Source organism: Pseudorca crassidens, chromosome 12 (assembly GCF_039906515.1).
Source record: "Pseudorca crassidens isolate mPseCra1 chromosome 12, mPseCra1.hap1, whole genome shotgun sequence".
Taxonomy (NCBI): Eukaryota; Metazoa; Chordata; class Mammalia; order Artiodactyla; family Delphinidae; genus Pseudorca; species Pseudorca crassidens.
In genome coordinates, this window is record NC_090307.1 from 28,744,012 (window position 1) to 28,760,510 (window position 16,499).

A 16,499-nucleotide genomic window follows, 5' to 3' on the forward strand; every position below is an offset into this window, starting at 1 on the left:
CAGAGGTGAGAAAAATTTAAAAAAACTTTTTTTCTGGCTTTTCAGTTTCAAATGACTAGAAACTAGGCAAATAGAAAAGACAGGAACACAAAGACACAGTCTGGAAGAAGCTGGAGCTAGGCTTTCTGAAAGTCCCCTCTTTCCTTCCCCTCCAGGTTAGAAAAGAATTCCTAGGTCTGGAACTAAGGTTCGACTATGCTGGTAGAACTTAAAATTAATAAACTGACCTTCAAAGAACTTAAGTTTTAACATTCCTTTCACCCATCTATTTGTAGACCAAGATTTGTACCAGCTTCATGTATGAACATATTTGACTGTCTTGACAATCTCTGTCAGCACATCACTACTCTGTGGACTGATGAAAAACCCTAAAAGTTGAGCCAGTCAATTTCAGGGCAACAGCTTTGTCCCTACATGAGAAGCTGGTGGGAGGAGATTAGGGACATTCCTGGAAGTCCTTGCTGATTTCAGAAATACCAACAGTCTAATGAAAGAAAAAAGACTATATAATGCTTTAAATTTTCCTGGTTCAGTGCAAGATAGTTGGCAGAGGAGAGGGAAAAGAGGGGAAATTCTACTTTGATAGTTTGCTGACTAAATTCTCTGAGTCTCAGGAGACTATCTAAAGCATTAGGACTCCAACCATCCCGGAGGCTGCCCTCATAATCTACTCTTGAAGACCTATTCATTCCACTAGATTTCAGTTATTCCACTGTGCTTGCTGCAAATACCAAAAGTCATAATAAATGTCACGGTGGGTCAGGTTGATGGTTAGGGGCGCAGAGCTGCTTATAACATTTCCTACTTACCTTGCTGGCTTTTTAAAGCGGTGCATCAGAAGATAAAGCAAGAACCAAAAAATACGTAAATGTATGTATGTTTACAAGTTCTCAAAGTAGAATGTGCAACTTACACTTTTAAAAGGAGTTTTAAAACCTATTTCTGAATGTAAACTAAAAATTAGAACAGAAAGAGTAGGAAGAGAAGAAAGTGCCACCTCAAGGGCTCCACCCTTCTTCTGATACCCCATCACTCTTCTACCAATTGCCATATTCTGCTTAGAACTATAGTTCATCTTCCACATGCAGACCTTGTAATTTCCTTCAGAGCAAGGAATGTGTATTCCTGGATGCTGCCCTTAGGGTCTTTCTCAGACCGGTAGGCTTTGGATAGGAGATCAGTAACTGCCTGTGGTTGATTAAATAGCCTTTCCTAACACTCCAGTCAAATTTTAAGGCCAGCCAGAGATCCATCCTTCAGCTATCTAACACCATGGGATATCTAGTAAGAAGGCCTTAACCCCCAACCATACTGTTCTTCTAAAATTTTAGGATAGGATGGGTCTCCAACATCTTACACTACATTTGGATTGCTTTCAGCAGAGTTCTGACTGGTTCTTTGAATCAGTCTTGGCTTTATGTCCAGGTATAATATATTCTGAACAGTAACCCTGTAAATCAGACTCAAATCTTGCCCACAATGTACTTCCCAGAATCATACAAAAGGCAGAAATTTGGTAAGAATTTTCTCAATGATTCTATATCCAGTTGGTGTGAGCAAAGACCCCCAAATGCTGTTAAACTCCTTAGTGATGTGAACCAGATGGAAAATAAAACAAAAGAATTCACAACTCATGTTAGACTGAATTGAATGTCTTTAATTTCACACAATGAATAACATATGAATAGGATTAACTTTTTTTTTTAATAGTTAAGTGCTCTATACTGTGCTAACCTGATCTGGTAGCGAAAAAGACTGAGCTTTCTTTTAGAAAAAATGTTTAAAACCCAACATCTAAGACCATGGAGGAGCATGACAGTAAAGCATGCCAGATGTATCTACGCCTCAAATAACAGCAAGTCCATGTTCATTTTAAATGTACAAAAATGCTTTATGAATAAAAACTGTTACAAAAAGAACATTTCAAACAATGTACAATTTTTCTTGCCTCTATATTCAATAAAATACAAATACATTTTTTGTTCTAAAATATGTTTACATACAATCAAAGTAGAACATGCAAATTACACTTTAAAAAAGGCTTTTAAAAACCACTTATGAATACAAACTAAAAATTAGCCAGCACGACTTGTAAGACAATCTTGTGCCCCATTTTTTTCTTTTGAAATATATATATACATATTTAACACATCATGTGCATTTATTATTTAAGAAATAGATTTTTTTTAAAAAAGGAAGAAAAAGAAAGACACCAACCTAAGCTGGAACTGCCCTTCTGTGTTGACCAGTGGCAGCTCTTTTCAGTTTTCCCCCCTTTAGTGTTTATTATACCTGGGCAAGTGGGCAAGAGATATCCAGGAAGTTTCTTCCTTGGTTGATATGTGCTTCTAAGACTGTTCCCCAAGTGACTGAGTCCAAGAAGGGAGGCAGACTCATCAGTAGGGCAAACTCTCCAAGAAACAAGAGGCAGGGGGAGCCTGGTATTGTGGAAAGAAACTTTAAAAAACTCCAAGAAAATGCTACGGTATATTACAGTTCGAGTTTCTAGGCACTGTGATGACATTATCTGTAAGCTCTGGCATTTGGACCATTGTGATACTATAGGGTAGTGTTGAGAATAATGTCTATATTTATCTACTTTTACATAATGTGAAGGACTGAAAATCCTGCAATGTAACACTTAAATGGCTTTTGAGGCATTTCAGATTCTGCCACCCACCCCACCCCCCTCCATGCTACAGTTGGCATTTAAAGGCTTTGGAAATATATGTATAGATTTTAGACAGTTCCCAGGTAAATCTTCCTAGTGGTAGGGAAAAAATATTCTCCAAAAGCTCATTATCTGAATATTGTCGGGTAATAAGCTGTAGGAGTGGGATTTTCTACTTAAGTCCTAAAACCAAATCCTTTATGATCTCCATGTAGTACATCACCTTATACTATAATTCTGTCACCACTTGCTTATCATATTTATAGACCCAGCAATGCCCAGAACACAAACTCCGACTGCCGTCGGCCGTGGCCTCCCACTCCGGACAGCAGCCAAGTTAACAGGCTAACCCTGTCGGCCCTCAGTCACCTAGTCGGGGCTGTCAGTGGCTGTTGAGTTCCAGGCCTGCCAGGTCACCAGCCAGCCCAGACACGCCCTCCTTTCCTTCGCCCCGTCTTCCTCGGGCTGTAGCTGGAGCAGTGCTGTTAGAGGAAGTTAAACTCTGTTCCTCTCGTTTGAGATGAGGGGCTGAAAAGCAAGTGGCTCCCCAGCCACTTAGGAAGGTGGACCAGAGACCCATCATCACCTTCAAGGTGGTTTTTATACAGATTTCATTCTTTGCTCACCCCTAATCAGATTCCCTATAAGTGGGTTCATGCCTGCTTGCTGAAGGCAAGTATTCCAGGAAACAGAAAAGAAAACGAAGGAATTTCTCTTATTATGAAATACTTTTGGATCTGTTTATGGAGCCTCACACATCCCAAATGACATTTTCTCTAAATAAATATGCAGCCACAGAAGGCAGTGTTGGGTGGCTACAGACCTCCACAACGTGGATCAGGAGAGCTGGGCTCTCATCCTTGTTCTGCAACCAACCAGATGTGAAACGAGACTGGCCCAATGTTGAGTCTGGACAGGAGAGGAGAGGCTAATGCAAAGTGGGTAGTTAGAAAATGAGGAAATGGTCATACTAATAAGATGGATTAGGTTAATGGAAAGCAAAAGAAAAAATAAAAGTAATGTGATACTGAGGGAGGAGCTTGATGGGAAAGAGGGGAAGCCCTGCAGGTGACTGGACTTGCTTCCACCTCCAAACAGCGGGTTAGCCTATCTCAGTTTTGCTCCTCTGCAGTTTTTCAATCTATCCTTAGGATCATAAATATAGAGGATTTGCATTTGACTCACATGACAACTGTAGAACTGAATTTACATATAAGGTGCAAGTCTGCTGTATCTCTCCTGGAATACCTTTCGTTGGTTTGAAAATTCTAATGTACCCTAATTTGAAATTTCTCACCTACTAGAGGTTAATGCCAATTAAGCTTTAGGTCCTTCCTTAAGAAGCTTAGAGAGTGCCAGCTTATTCCCCTCTGCAGGAAGACTTAGTCTGCTCACAGATTTGGTTGGGGAAAGAGTACAACACTGGAAGGAAGAGGGGCAAAAGAAAGAATGAAATCAATTATTTTCAAAATCCAAAAAGGAGAAACCACTTTATGGCCTAATTGAAATGAAAATGGTTGCTCTTTCATAGCAATGGTGGGGTGAGCAAGGCTAATTTAAACCTTCCTCTTGAGTGACTTTGGAACCACTCAGACATGGCTTGGGAATGACAAATTGAAAGTGGTTGGTTTGATTTTGCTGTTCAACCTGTATGAAATGCCAAAGGTCAACCTAGGTCACAAACTGAGTATCTATGATATAAGCTTTGAAGAACAGGAGAATGCACTCCTTTAAACTTACATATTGCTGGGATTAAATGCAACTGACCTAGTGGCAGCACATGATGTGAAGTCTGTGGTGACAGTGCAGAACAGGATGACTCTGGGGGTAATTTCAACCAACTGGTGGTGCCATGACAGAGCACTGATGTTTGCAAGCATATTAACCTGGGATTTTAAAGTTTACTCCCATAGATAACCCATCTCTTATTCTCCTATGTTCCCAACAAAAATCCTTCTTTCGCTAAGGAAATAATGTTGTGTTCTGAAGTAATAATATGATTTCCTGCTGTTTGCAATTTCCTGTAAAGAAACTTAATTTGGAGGTAAACCAGATATTCTAATTCCCATTAGAAAATTTAATTCTGTCTCTCAGTGTCTCTTTTTATAATCTATCATACCAGGTATTTGATGTCTTAGGAAAGGTAAGGGGAGGAGTGAGGGAGGAAATTGAAAATACTTTGAAATTTCCACATCTGACTTTTAGAGAACATCTATGGCAATGGAATAACTTCATATTCATTCTGAGTTTCTTAACATGTTTTACTTGGGCTGTGGAGGTTGATAATAGAGATGGAATATCTGTCCACACTAAACCAATGGCTAGAGTACAACTTGGATGAGAAATGTACAGTCGAAACTGACCATTTAAAAGACGATTTGTCACACACAGTTTGCATCCATGCAGACTGATAGATTTATAATTACATTATGTACAAAATGTTTCAGTTTATTAAGGCAACCACAACTTGGATACTTTGTCCAAGGTGGTGTGATACTATTGGAGTGGTGACACCCTTTGAGCATTTTCTTTTTTTTTTTCCCAGATAAGAACACTTACTCCCATTTGCTTTTATGAAAAGAGACAATGTACTTCTATTGTCTTTTTGTTCCCTTTTTTCAATGACCTTTGATAGTTATTTGTATAAAAAAAAATCCACATACCAAGGCATTGCTAGACACTTGTCTTTCTGTGGGTCTGGGGTTTCAATTTTTGGTGATTTGTCAGCTATCCCATTTTCTATGGTGCATTAAAACCATTTTATTCTGCCTGTTCTTTGCTGATATGTTTTAAGTATAAAAATAACCTGGTTGACACCTGGGTCAATGTATCTTCGGATGCTCTAAATCACTTATTTTTAAAAGGCTCTATTGATACTAAGTATTTGTTTCACAATGACTGAAGTTCAAAGCCAAGTTCCTTGGGACAGCATGCCAAGGGTGAACATTACAACACAGGTAAGGTTTGCATTATTTAGGTGTGTACCAAGTTAAAGAAGGCAGCAAGTAAGTTAATGAAAAGGCATATGGGAGTACAATGGGCAAAGAAAAAGTAGGAACAGATGATTCTAAAAATCATTATATGTGTGATAGAGGAGACACACAGAAGAATTATGAATGCATGTCTAAGGTTGCCTATCACTACAATTCCACCCTCTGATGACGAGTCCATCTGAGAAACTGTATTGTTAACGTAAAGATTCAGGTCACCTGAAGATGATGTTGGTGCCCCAAAGCCTAGCCGAGCTTGAAAAACCAAAAGAAATAAAAACCAATTAAATGGAAGTGGCTTACAACAAAGCCAGCTGAGAAATTTGCAGCTTTTCTACCCTTGGAATGTTTCCTAATTGAGGGTGTTCCCCTTTCAATTTTCCTGGCCAGCAAATGCAACGGAATCAAGGGCGCACCTTGGATGCGGGAGGTCTGGCGGCTGTCGGAGAGCACCACCGTCTTTCTCCTCCTTGATGGGTCTTGTGCTGCCTGTCAAGGATCTAGCCATACTGAAGTGCCCCTTGGCTGGGAACTGCTGTAAAGCACAGACACACTTCTTTTGAAGACGTTCCCCTGCTTTGCTTTCCCAAGAGCTCCTGAAGGCTCAACCCCGTCATCTGGCCCGAGTCTGCCTGCCCAGCTTCGGGAGAGAAGGGCATTCGGACCCAGCCCCGGCTCACTGCACTTCCAATGCGTCAGTCTCCCCAGCCCCAGGTTCTGACGCCCAGGCCCACCCTAGGGAAGGACATCGCTCTCACTCCCTCGCGACTTCCTCTGCCTTTTAGCCTTCACCTCCTCTTCCTGGGGAAGGGGCTGCTGCGGGGGCGGCTGCTTTGTGGGCTGGGCCGCAGGCTGAGGTTTGTGTTTCCTCTTCCCGCCTCCTCTTGGGGTCTTGGGCAGAGGGGGCGGCGGGGGTGGCGGCGGCGGCGGCGGCGGCGGTGGGAGGGGCGGGGGCGGTGGCGGGGGCAGGGGAGGAGCCTCCCGGGCCATGTGGATGACCGCCTCGATGGTGGCCATGATGGTGTCTTGGCTGGCGGCCGGCTCCAAGACAAGCGGGCTCAGGCTCGGCTTCTGACCCCTTTTGCTGGGAAGGTCGATGCATTTTTCCAGCACCGGCATTTGGTCTCTGGAGTCCTCATCGAACTGCGTGGGCTGCTTCCGGGGACGCCCTCTCCTCTTCTTGACGAAGTTGTTGCCTGTCTTTGATTGTCTCTGCAGCCGCTTGGCCTTCAGGATCTTGTTCACATGGTCCAGGTTCTTCTTGGTGGACAGAATCTTGGTGTAGTTGCACATCTTCCGCACCTCGCACTGGATGGCTTCGATCTCCCGCCGCTTGAATCGCTTCTTCAGCGAGGAGCTGGCTGCGGGAAGGGAAGAGAGAAGAAACTGATTACAGGATGCCAGACTGCCTTAAACCTAGTCTTTTCAGTGACAGCTGGCATTATATTTGGCTATGAAGATTATGGAAAATTAATGCTATAACTATGACGCAGTACCCACTATTTCTTCTTTTTCCTTTATTAAAATTAAAAGTAATAAAAATAAACATGGGTTGAATATTATGTGTACAAAGCATTTCATTATTTCAGTCTCTACAACAATCCCATGAAATACACTTGTTCCCATTTTTAAGTTTGGAAACTGAGGCTCACACAATGTAGGAAGATCTACCATGGAAATCAATGTCAGAATCACAATATAAATTCTCCCATTACTTTCTCCTATCATAGCTTTTATTTTTTATTCAGCCCTTTGACATTTGATCTAATTCAATTTAGCATTAGGCTATACTTCATCTTTTTGTAAAAGATGCTGAATGGAAAAAATGACAAGCAGCCCTCTGGATCAAGCAATCTGGATCATTCATTTGTACCGTCAGCCTCGAAAAAGAGGTGCCTTGACCGGAACTAGAATATCTAACTGAACCTATTACATTTCTAACCCTCCTCCAATGACAGAGGGAGGATACTTTTCAGGAACACTCTATTTGGGATGATCCCATCTCTAATTTTTTCCCCAATGGTCTGGACTTGTCAGCTTGCCTGATGATGTCCAATTGACCAAGTCTTTCTTAACTAGTTCATCTTCTGGAAACCCCAAGGGAAATACCAGCCAGGTGTTTCTGAATCATTTACACCCGTGCTACTGGGCTGTTGTTTGCAAGGAGCTCTTTTCATGTCCTGGTGGCCAGATGCGTCTCTATTTTATGAGCCAAACTTCTAGTCGCAGGAAGTCCTGTACTGCCGCCACTAAATAGCCTTCAGAACTGCTTCATTTTGAAGTTCAGACACCATAAAGTGTGAATGGCTTCAAGACGCAGCAGACCTTTCCTCCTTCAGATCGTTCTTTCTCCTTGTATTGTTCACTAGAGGCAAACGTGTACATACATGTGTATACACACATAAACACAGGCACTCACACACGTCCTGATAACCCATCTTCACACTGGCTCCTCCCTCTGGCTACTTATAAGCTTAAGAAGTGTGTCCTTAGTGTTTGCTGCTGTGATTTACACTAAATGCTCATCCCCAAAGAAGCCCATGTAGTTGTCGTCAACCCTACGAAACGCTGCAGGCCTAAAAACAAATGTGTTTCATTTTAGCATCGTGGTTTGTTGTGTCACCCCATATTTTTTCAACTACTAGTGGACCAGAAGAATAAATATCTTAAGGGAGATGAGGAAAAAATGCTGAAAACAAAGACACTGCTGTCACTTACTCTTGGGCACTCCTGCTTGGTTCTTTCCCGGCTTTTCCCCATTTCTCTCTCATGTTGTGCCCGACACAGATCTCCCAGAAGGTTTTATTTGAAGTTATTTATGTCACAAGTTTCATGGAGTGGGAAGCTCTGAGTTCCACAGGACAGGCCAAAATGGTACTGCTTTTGGCCAAAGGTCATTGTGAGACTTACTGTGCAATGAATAACTACTGAGCAATCTTTAAAATAAGTTATAAAGATCAAAATAGAACAAAGCCAGAGTGAGCTTCTGGCTACAAAAATAAAATTTTTGTACTTAGTGTTGTAAAAGGAAAAGCTTGCTTGATTTTAAGTTTTCAGATGCAGAGACCGACTTTTGTTGGTCTTTATGTCCCTCACAGGGCATAGCATGGTGCCTTGTACATGGAAGGGATTTAAAAACTGTTTCTCCACTGATGAATCACACTGATTGTTGCTGCCTTATAATCATATTCTTCTCTAAAGGAGTTTTAGTTTGGATTTTTAAATCGACCATTGCAAATATAGTGACACTAAGAGCAGGTCTCCATGTCAGAGCTAAGCCATTTACCTTGTCCACAGAGTTCATGAAGAAATGAAAACTAGTCAGAAATACCCCACAAAACATTTGGCATTATTCCAAATAAAAGTTCCACTTGCAGTTTACCTTCTTTTTAGTTTATATCATCCAAAGAGAAGAAAATGCTATCTGACACATAATACAGCATGCAGATACAAAGTAAATCATTTTGGGCAATTAGTTGGCAATTCTTGACTGAGTAAAGCTTGACTGGAAAACTCCGTGAGCTGAGCTGGAGATCATTTGGGGCAAATACAACCAATGGATATTTCTTCTCAGTACTTTTATTTTTTAGCATGAAATGTCAAACAAACAAAAAGGAACCTAGTAGATAATTCCATATTCAATAATTTGTTAGATGCTGCATAATTTTTTATTAGGCCCTTGCATTGAAAAGTGATTATGAAATAAAAATTTATTCTGATTACTGTAAACCTACCAAACAATAATAAAAATATCATAACCAACTCTTTTGTACCCACCATTCACATTTAATAAACATTAACTTTTTGCCATACATGCTTTATTTTTTTGTTTAAGAAAACATTTTAGAGTCAGCTAAGTCAGTGCTCCATCATCAATTCCATTTCCTTTCCTTTCCCTGCTTGAATTTGTACTTTTACTGCATATATGTGAACCCATATTGGTAAAAGTTAAAAGTCTGAAACTACCTAATATGTATAATTCTGTAAGGAAGTAGGAACACTTGCAGAGTGTTGGCAGGAGAGCAAATTGACACAATCATTTTGGAAAGCGATTGGGCAATAACTACTAGAGTTGAAGATGGGTGTGCCCAGTGCCCCAGAGATCCCAAGGCCAGGTCACCTCTTTTGCTCATATGTAACAGGAGGCCAAGGACATCCCTTGAAGCTCAGCGTAGGTTACAGAAGACTTAAAACAATATAAATATTAATTAAAAAGATAATGAAGCACTGCAATACATTCAAACAATGGAATATTGTATACACGTCTGTTAAAAGGAATAAAATACATATAAATATATCAACATGGTCAAATCTAAAAAAAAAACTTGAATAAAGCAAATAACAAAAGTATTTGTAAGCATATCATTTATGTAAATTTAGAAATACACAGATCCCTTGAATTTTTATTTCATTTTCAATATCCAGACGTGAAGGTTTAAAGTGACCCCAGTGCAGATTAACTGTGAGTCAAAGACTGGGTGGATGAGATTTCAACACTTCTTCCCTCCAAAGCTACCTTATGGGACTTCATCAAGTCTCTAGAGTAGCGTTGTCCTATAGAAATTCTGCAGTGGTGGAACTGGTCTATATCTATGCTGTCCCATACAGTAGCCACTAGCCACATGTGGCTACTGGGCACCTGACATATGGCAAGTGATTGAGAAATTGACTCTACATTTAGTTTAATTTAAAGTTAAATAGCTACATGTGGTTAGCGGCTACCATACTGGGCAGCTCAGCTCTAGACCTAAGTACCGTGGAATACAGAGGACACACCAAGATCCATTCAGTAAAGCACAGTCTGTGGGAAGCTCAGGGCAAACAACCTGGTGCCTTCAACAAATAAGTTGCGAGGTTGGGGGGGAGGGTGGAACTGTAAATTAAAAGAGAGAGGAGATAAAAAGATCATATTTGGATACTAATTTAAACAATCTGTCAAAAGAGATATTTTATAAATTCATGGAAATTTGAATAATGTCTGGGTGTTTCTTGATATTATATAATTATTGCTAACTTTCTTAGGTGTGATAATTGCATTGTGATCATTTTTCAAAGTACCTGTCTTTTAGAAATACATACAAAATTATTAATAGATGAAATCATATATCATCTGGGACTGGCTTCAAAATAATAAGGGAGGGAGGAGGGGAGTAGAAGTATTCCTAAAACAAGACTGAAATGAGTTGATTATGTTGAAACTGAGTGATGAGCACACAGAGGTTTATCATGCTATTCTGCTACTTTGGTATATACTTGCTAGTTCCATAATACATGGTTAAAAAAATATAAATGATTAGTGTCAGTAAAACATCTTTCTCAGGATGTTAGGACTGGCGGGGGGTGGGGGGTACTCTGGTTTTCATATTCTTGGGCTTTATTTCACCTAAATAATTTTAGAAGAATAAATGTCCTCAGTAAAGGGCATGCATAATCTCCCTAGAAAACTCCTGCTGGTAGCTACCCTCCTGGCTGAATGGGAGGAAAGAATGAATGAGCACTGTGCGTTTTATGTTGTGACCAACTGCATAAACATATGTCATAGTCCTATCTCCACTGAGGACCTCAAGTGTTGACTTAATATCCCTCTTTCTTTTTCACATTACACTTTTTGAGGGGTTTCACATCTACTGAACATCTGAATTTTATTTTGTCCTGTATGTATTATCCAAATTTTCAGTGTAGGCTCATTACTTCGTGTGTGAACAGCACCAGAGTGCAGGTCAGTAGGAAGGGCTCTGGGCAGGGACAGCTGGAAACCAAGCTGAACTAGAATGAACCTCTTAGCCCCTCTGGATCTCTCTTCATCTATTACACTGAACAGTTAGACTAGATGCTTCTGTATTTAAAGATTGCTGTAATTCTTACCTATACTCATTATCTATTGCCTTACCAAAAGTGAGGTGGCTTTCTATGACATTTATTTCATCTAATAATTTTGAAATCCTAGTGTGGTGGAGAGGAGGGCTTTGGACTTGGCAGGGTTTGATATTCACAAATCTTTCTCCTTACTGCTTATGATTTCACTGTTCCTCTAAATGTTAACAGATTTTTCTCTCTTCAAATTGTTTCATTATTAGACAGTAATTTCTGGGCTCTTGCACCAAGATTGATTCCATATTTGCTCTCCTTCCTATAATTGTCCTATATCTTGCCTGTTCTTTGTTAGCCTTAAAGAATAATTATGAGTGGCCAAGGCAAAATATGAATTCATTTCTTCGTAACTCTGCAATGCAAATCATCTTGTAGACTTTTTCTGTACCTAAAATTGCCATGCAAATGATTGAGTTGGTTTTGATCCAGATCTAGATTTTCTCTTTGCTCCCATTATCAGATGATTGGCTCATCAGTGTTTGTTGATTTTGCTACTTCTTTTATGATAATCAAACACTGGACTTATCACTGCTTTTGCACACTGACTTTATACAGATGTTGTGTAAGCACTATGAGCAAGGTAAGGGCTAATGAGGCTTAGCTGTATAGAAGTTCCTAAGAAATAGGTGCTAATGGTTTGGAGACTTTGCCCATGTGTAAGACACATTCTAGTTTTATAAAGTTTTGGATGGGTCAGAGAGGGAGGCAAATTTATCTCTAGACTAATTAGAATTTTTCTTGCTGTTTGAATTGGGAAGGTAGAAATATTGGGGACTGCAGAACTGCCCGGAGTGGAGTTGCCCTCCAGACGGACAGGGCTGGAGAACCATCAGCCTCAGTCAAGGCACAGAGCTGCAGTGTGAATTGCTTTGTATGCTGATACTTAGAAGATACTTCAAAGGCAAAGGCCATGTCTTCCCTCTGTACTCCCTGTTATTCACACAGCAGTACAAGATTTGGTATGTAGTACATGGGCAGCAAACACAAGTTCAAGAGAATTCAATTGTTTAATGTTCTCCCATGAAAATGTGCATTTTTTGGGATACTTTCGTACTTAACTCAATAATGATCTCGTTTTCCAAATGCTGCTTTTTATTTTCTAATGGGATATATGAAGCAACTTGCCTTGGCAAGCAATCTTTTTTCCTTCTTCCTTAGAATTTAAATTAACCTTTGTGTCCTGGTCTTAAAAGCTCGTTTGAAAAAGATGGCAAGTAGCCTTGGCTGGTGAGGCTTCTGGTGGTCAGAGCACATCAGAAGAGTCACTGCCCGTCATCAGCACACATGCTATATACCACTGCTTTCCAATTTGAAAGCCATAATTTAGAATTAAGTGTTAGCAGATGTGGGGCATTTGTCACGATAGAATGGTACTTCCATTCTGTTCTTAAAGTCACCTTAGTACAGTTTGGGGTTTCTCTGAAAATGTGACTAGCTTGTTTAATGCACAGTAACTGCTTGACTTTTTTTTTTTTTTTTTTGCGGTACGCGGGCCTCTCACTGTTGTGGCCTCTCCCGTTGCGGAGCACAGGCTCTGGACGCACAGGCTCAGCGGCCATGGCTCACGGGCCCAGCCGCTCCGCGGCATGTGGGATCTTCCCGGACCGGGGCACAAACCCGTGTCCCCTGCATCAGCAGGCGGACTCTCAACCACTGCACCACCAGGGAAGCCTACTGCTTGACTATTAAATGACTGCTTCCTCTTAGGGGTTTATTGTAAAAGAACATTCCATCTCAGCTGCAATGGAGTAGGAGACCCTGGTCTTTGTTTTGCTCCTATTTCACATTTCTCCATGGGAAACGTGAAGGTAGGAGGTGAGGAGCAGTTCGACTGATGGAGAGGTGAAGCGGTGGGTGTGCACCTGCATGTTTATGTGTGGGAGCTCCTCTCTGCCTCTCCAGATCTGATCCTGTTCTAAATTGGCAGCCTCTCAAGTGCGGTGCATGTTCCCAAGGAGGAAACTGGGCTGCAATAAAGACATATTATTATATAAATTATTTTATATAATAATATTTTTGTATAAGTATATAAAATATATAAAAATATATTTTATAATATACATATTTTATGTAAATATATGTACATATATGTAAAAATATAAATTTGATGTATTTAACTTTATTATATATACATTTTTATATAATATATAATTATATACATTATTTTAATTTATATTATTTATATCTTATCTGAAAAATAAGAACTAAGTTAAGCATTCTAATGCTTACTATATGGAGCGATGGTGGGTGATGCCCTTATTTGGGCTGCACGATGTGTCACCTGTCACAGTTGGGCATGAGGTTCCTGGGAAAAGAAGAGACCACATGCATTCAAGAGGCTGATGGCATCCCATCAGTTTATTCTCTTCAGGTGTTGTCAGGTCCTGAACATGGTTTAGAAAATTAAGATCTTTAAACAATAAAAAAAGCTTTAACAAAAAATAAAAATACTTTGTAATGAGGTCAGGAATATCCATGAAATATGTTATATACCACAGAGAGTTTTATTGGTTGCCTTGCAGCAAACTGTATAAAAGAGTTGCTATTTTCAAAGACAAATTTGGCAATTTTCTTCTACTTTGAGAGAAGTGTTCTAAATGTTTTCACCTTCTCAGTGCTGTCAATGGGCTGTCTGTAATGTTACCTAGCAGTTGTCAAAAAACAAAAAAAACCCCTTAATGTCCCTTTAGGGCAAAATGGGCAAAAAGTAACTGCTTTTAGAAGCAAACTCATATTATGGAGACAGCATTTTTTTAAATTGATTGGAAATGTTTCCATTTTTGACAATTTTGTTGCTGAAAATGATATTATAACCTATAACATCCTTAAATATGCAAATTAAAAAATCTTGTAAACAGAGTTAACTTCCAAATGAAGGGTTTCAGAGATTTGAACTCATTAAAAAAATGCAATGTCTTTTGAAATGCAAGACCATCTGACTGTTAATAAAGGAAGTTGGTTAGTTGAATTTCAGCAAAAAAACCCTTTACTTAATTGATGGATGGGATTGAAAAAAATAGTATTATGATTTAAGCAAAATGATACGCTTTCTCCTTTTGGATCTACGTTTATGTGAAATATCCTTTTAACCTACAACATCTACTAACAAGTATTGAAACAAACTGAATTTGAAATGAGACCTTCAAATTGCTTAATCACAAGTGTTAGAAAAAACCCAAGATTTTCAAAAAGAAGTATTCAAACTCAATCACTTGGTCCTCTCTGAACCTTATTCAAAGTATTAATATTAGTAAAAATTTGTTTCATTAATAATACAGTTAAATGAAATTTAAATTTATTTTAAGAATATTATTTATTTCAGATTTATCTCACCTTTTAAAGTTTACATTTTAAAAGATGAGTACACATATTCTAAATATGTATTTACATGGGGTAACTTCAAAATTATGTTACCAATATCATTCATGATCAAAAATTTGAACTGCTTAAAAGTTTTCCTTTGTTTTTCTAGACTCTCGAAGACTTCATTCATGCAGTATTTAATCCCAGAGGAATTTAACTTTCTATGAGGGCAAGGCCTAAGAAGCCATTAAAGCTTCCTGAAGACAGCATGTGTTCTTTGTACCCCTCATAACAAAGAGCACAGCTCCTTTCTCATAGTAGATGCTTGATTAATATTTCCTGCTAGATCATTTCAGATTGTAAATCCTAGAAGCCAAAGCCTAATATCATTAATCTTCCTCTTCCCTAGAGCACCTTTAATTGAATTGCATGTAATTCCAAGGCAGTCAAGAGTGTCCCATCCATGGGACTCTGGAATGGGATTTGATGCTGACCTCCTTTATTCGGTAAGGCAGTTGTGTGGTCCTGGTCCCTAGGTTTTCAGAATCCTTGAGTTTTCTGACCACAGGGTAATGCCAGTCATTTCATGAGCCTGGAATTTGGACAAACCAGCTATGGCTTTGGACAGATAAAGGCAGTGGTAACTTGTCTCCAGAGACTAAGATTTGCAGAGACTAAGATGAATAAGAACACTGCCAGATTGTTCAGAGAACCTCTAAGGAAGGGAACCAGGGCTTTGGCCTGAGAAAGCTGGGTGAAGGGTGAGAGTTCAGAGATCAGAGAACTAGAAACAGGGGCAACTGTATCAGCCTCTAAGGTGCACTGTGCATATTATTAGTAGGAATTGCCCAGGATGAATCCACAGAAGAATTTTAACTCTGGGAGTTTTTCTGGGGGTGATACTTATTAGAGTCAGATTGGCTTGGCGAGGAGTGAATTGTGAGTGGTGGCACTCATAAACTGAGGAATACTAGGGACATTTAACCCCTCTCTGTTTCAATCAACTCTGGCTTTTGTATGTTGCATGTAGCTCAAGCCCCAGCAGACTGACTAGACAACGTGAGAGGCTGGATAGAAATGCAGTTAATGCCAAAAAGTTTGACGCTACATCTGTTGAGTCTCACAGCATGCCAGGTGGTCACACGGCGGGGGTGGTTGCACGCTCTCAAAGGGCTCTTTATATTTCTTCTTTCTTTCCTCTCAAATGTGGCATAGCAGTATCCTTAACCATAAATACGATCCCTTATATAATACTCCAACTATTGTAGATGCATGTTCATACTTGATTGTGAGAGATTTCCTGTCTTTTAAATTTGGAAAAAAAAATTAGAAGAACAAAGAATAATGTAACAAACATCCTCTCATGAAAATTTTCACATTTTTAATATTTAGGCTCAGATGAAATAAATCCTTATTGACCGTGCTAGAACTTCAAGAATTACATCAAATTGTTGGTATTCATGTTCTGTTTTCTAACTGGACTTAATAATTGCATTTGTTTACTTAAAACTCAGACTTTTGTTTACAGTCTGTTTATAATTTGTTTTGTTAGAAAACATATTGACCAGGACGTTAGGAGAATGAAGTTCTCATCGTGACTTTTCACCCCTCAGTTCTCTGCCTTCAGACAAATCTCTTAATTTCTTGGCAGGACCCTTACTTCA

The 16,499-nt window shown here is 39.5% G+C and overlaps 1 protein-coding gene across 3 annotated transcripts in view; it reads right to left on the reverse strand.

The window, feature by feature from the left end:
• Positions 1 to 1,636: 1,636 nt before the first annotated feature.
• The window catches only part of SETBP1 (SET binding protein 1), a 376,816-nt gene continuing 361,953 nt past the window's right edge, over positions 1,637 to 16,499 (reverse strand). For all 3 annotated transcript variants that reach the window (XM_067699221.1, XM_067699219.1, XM_067699220.1), the window contains one exon: positions 1,637 to 7,022. In XM_067699221.1, coding sequence (XP_067555322.1) covers positions 6,397 to 7,022 — 626 coding nt within the window. In that variant the 3' untranslated portion in view covers positions 1,637 to 6,396. The remainder of the gene's footprint in view (positions 7,023 to 16,499) is intronic.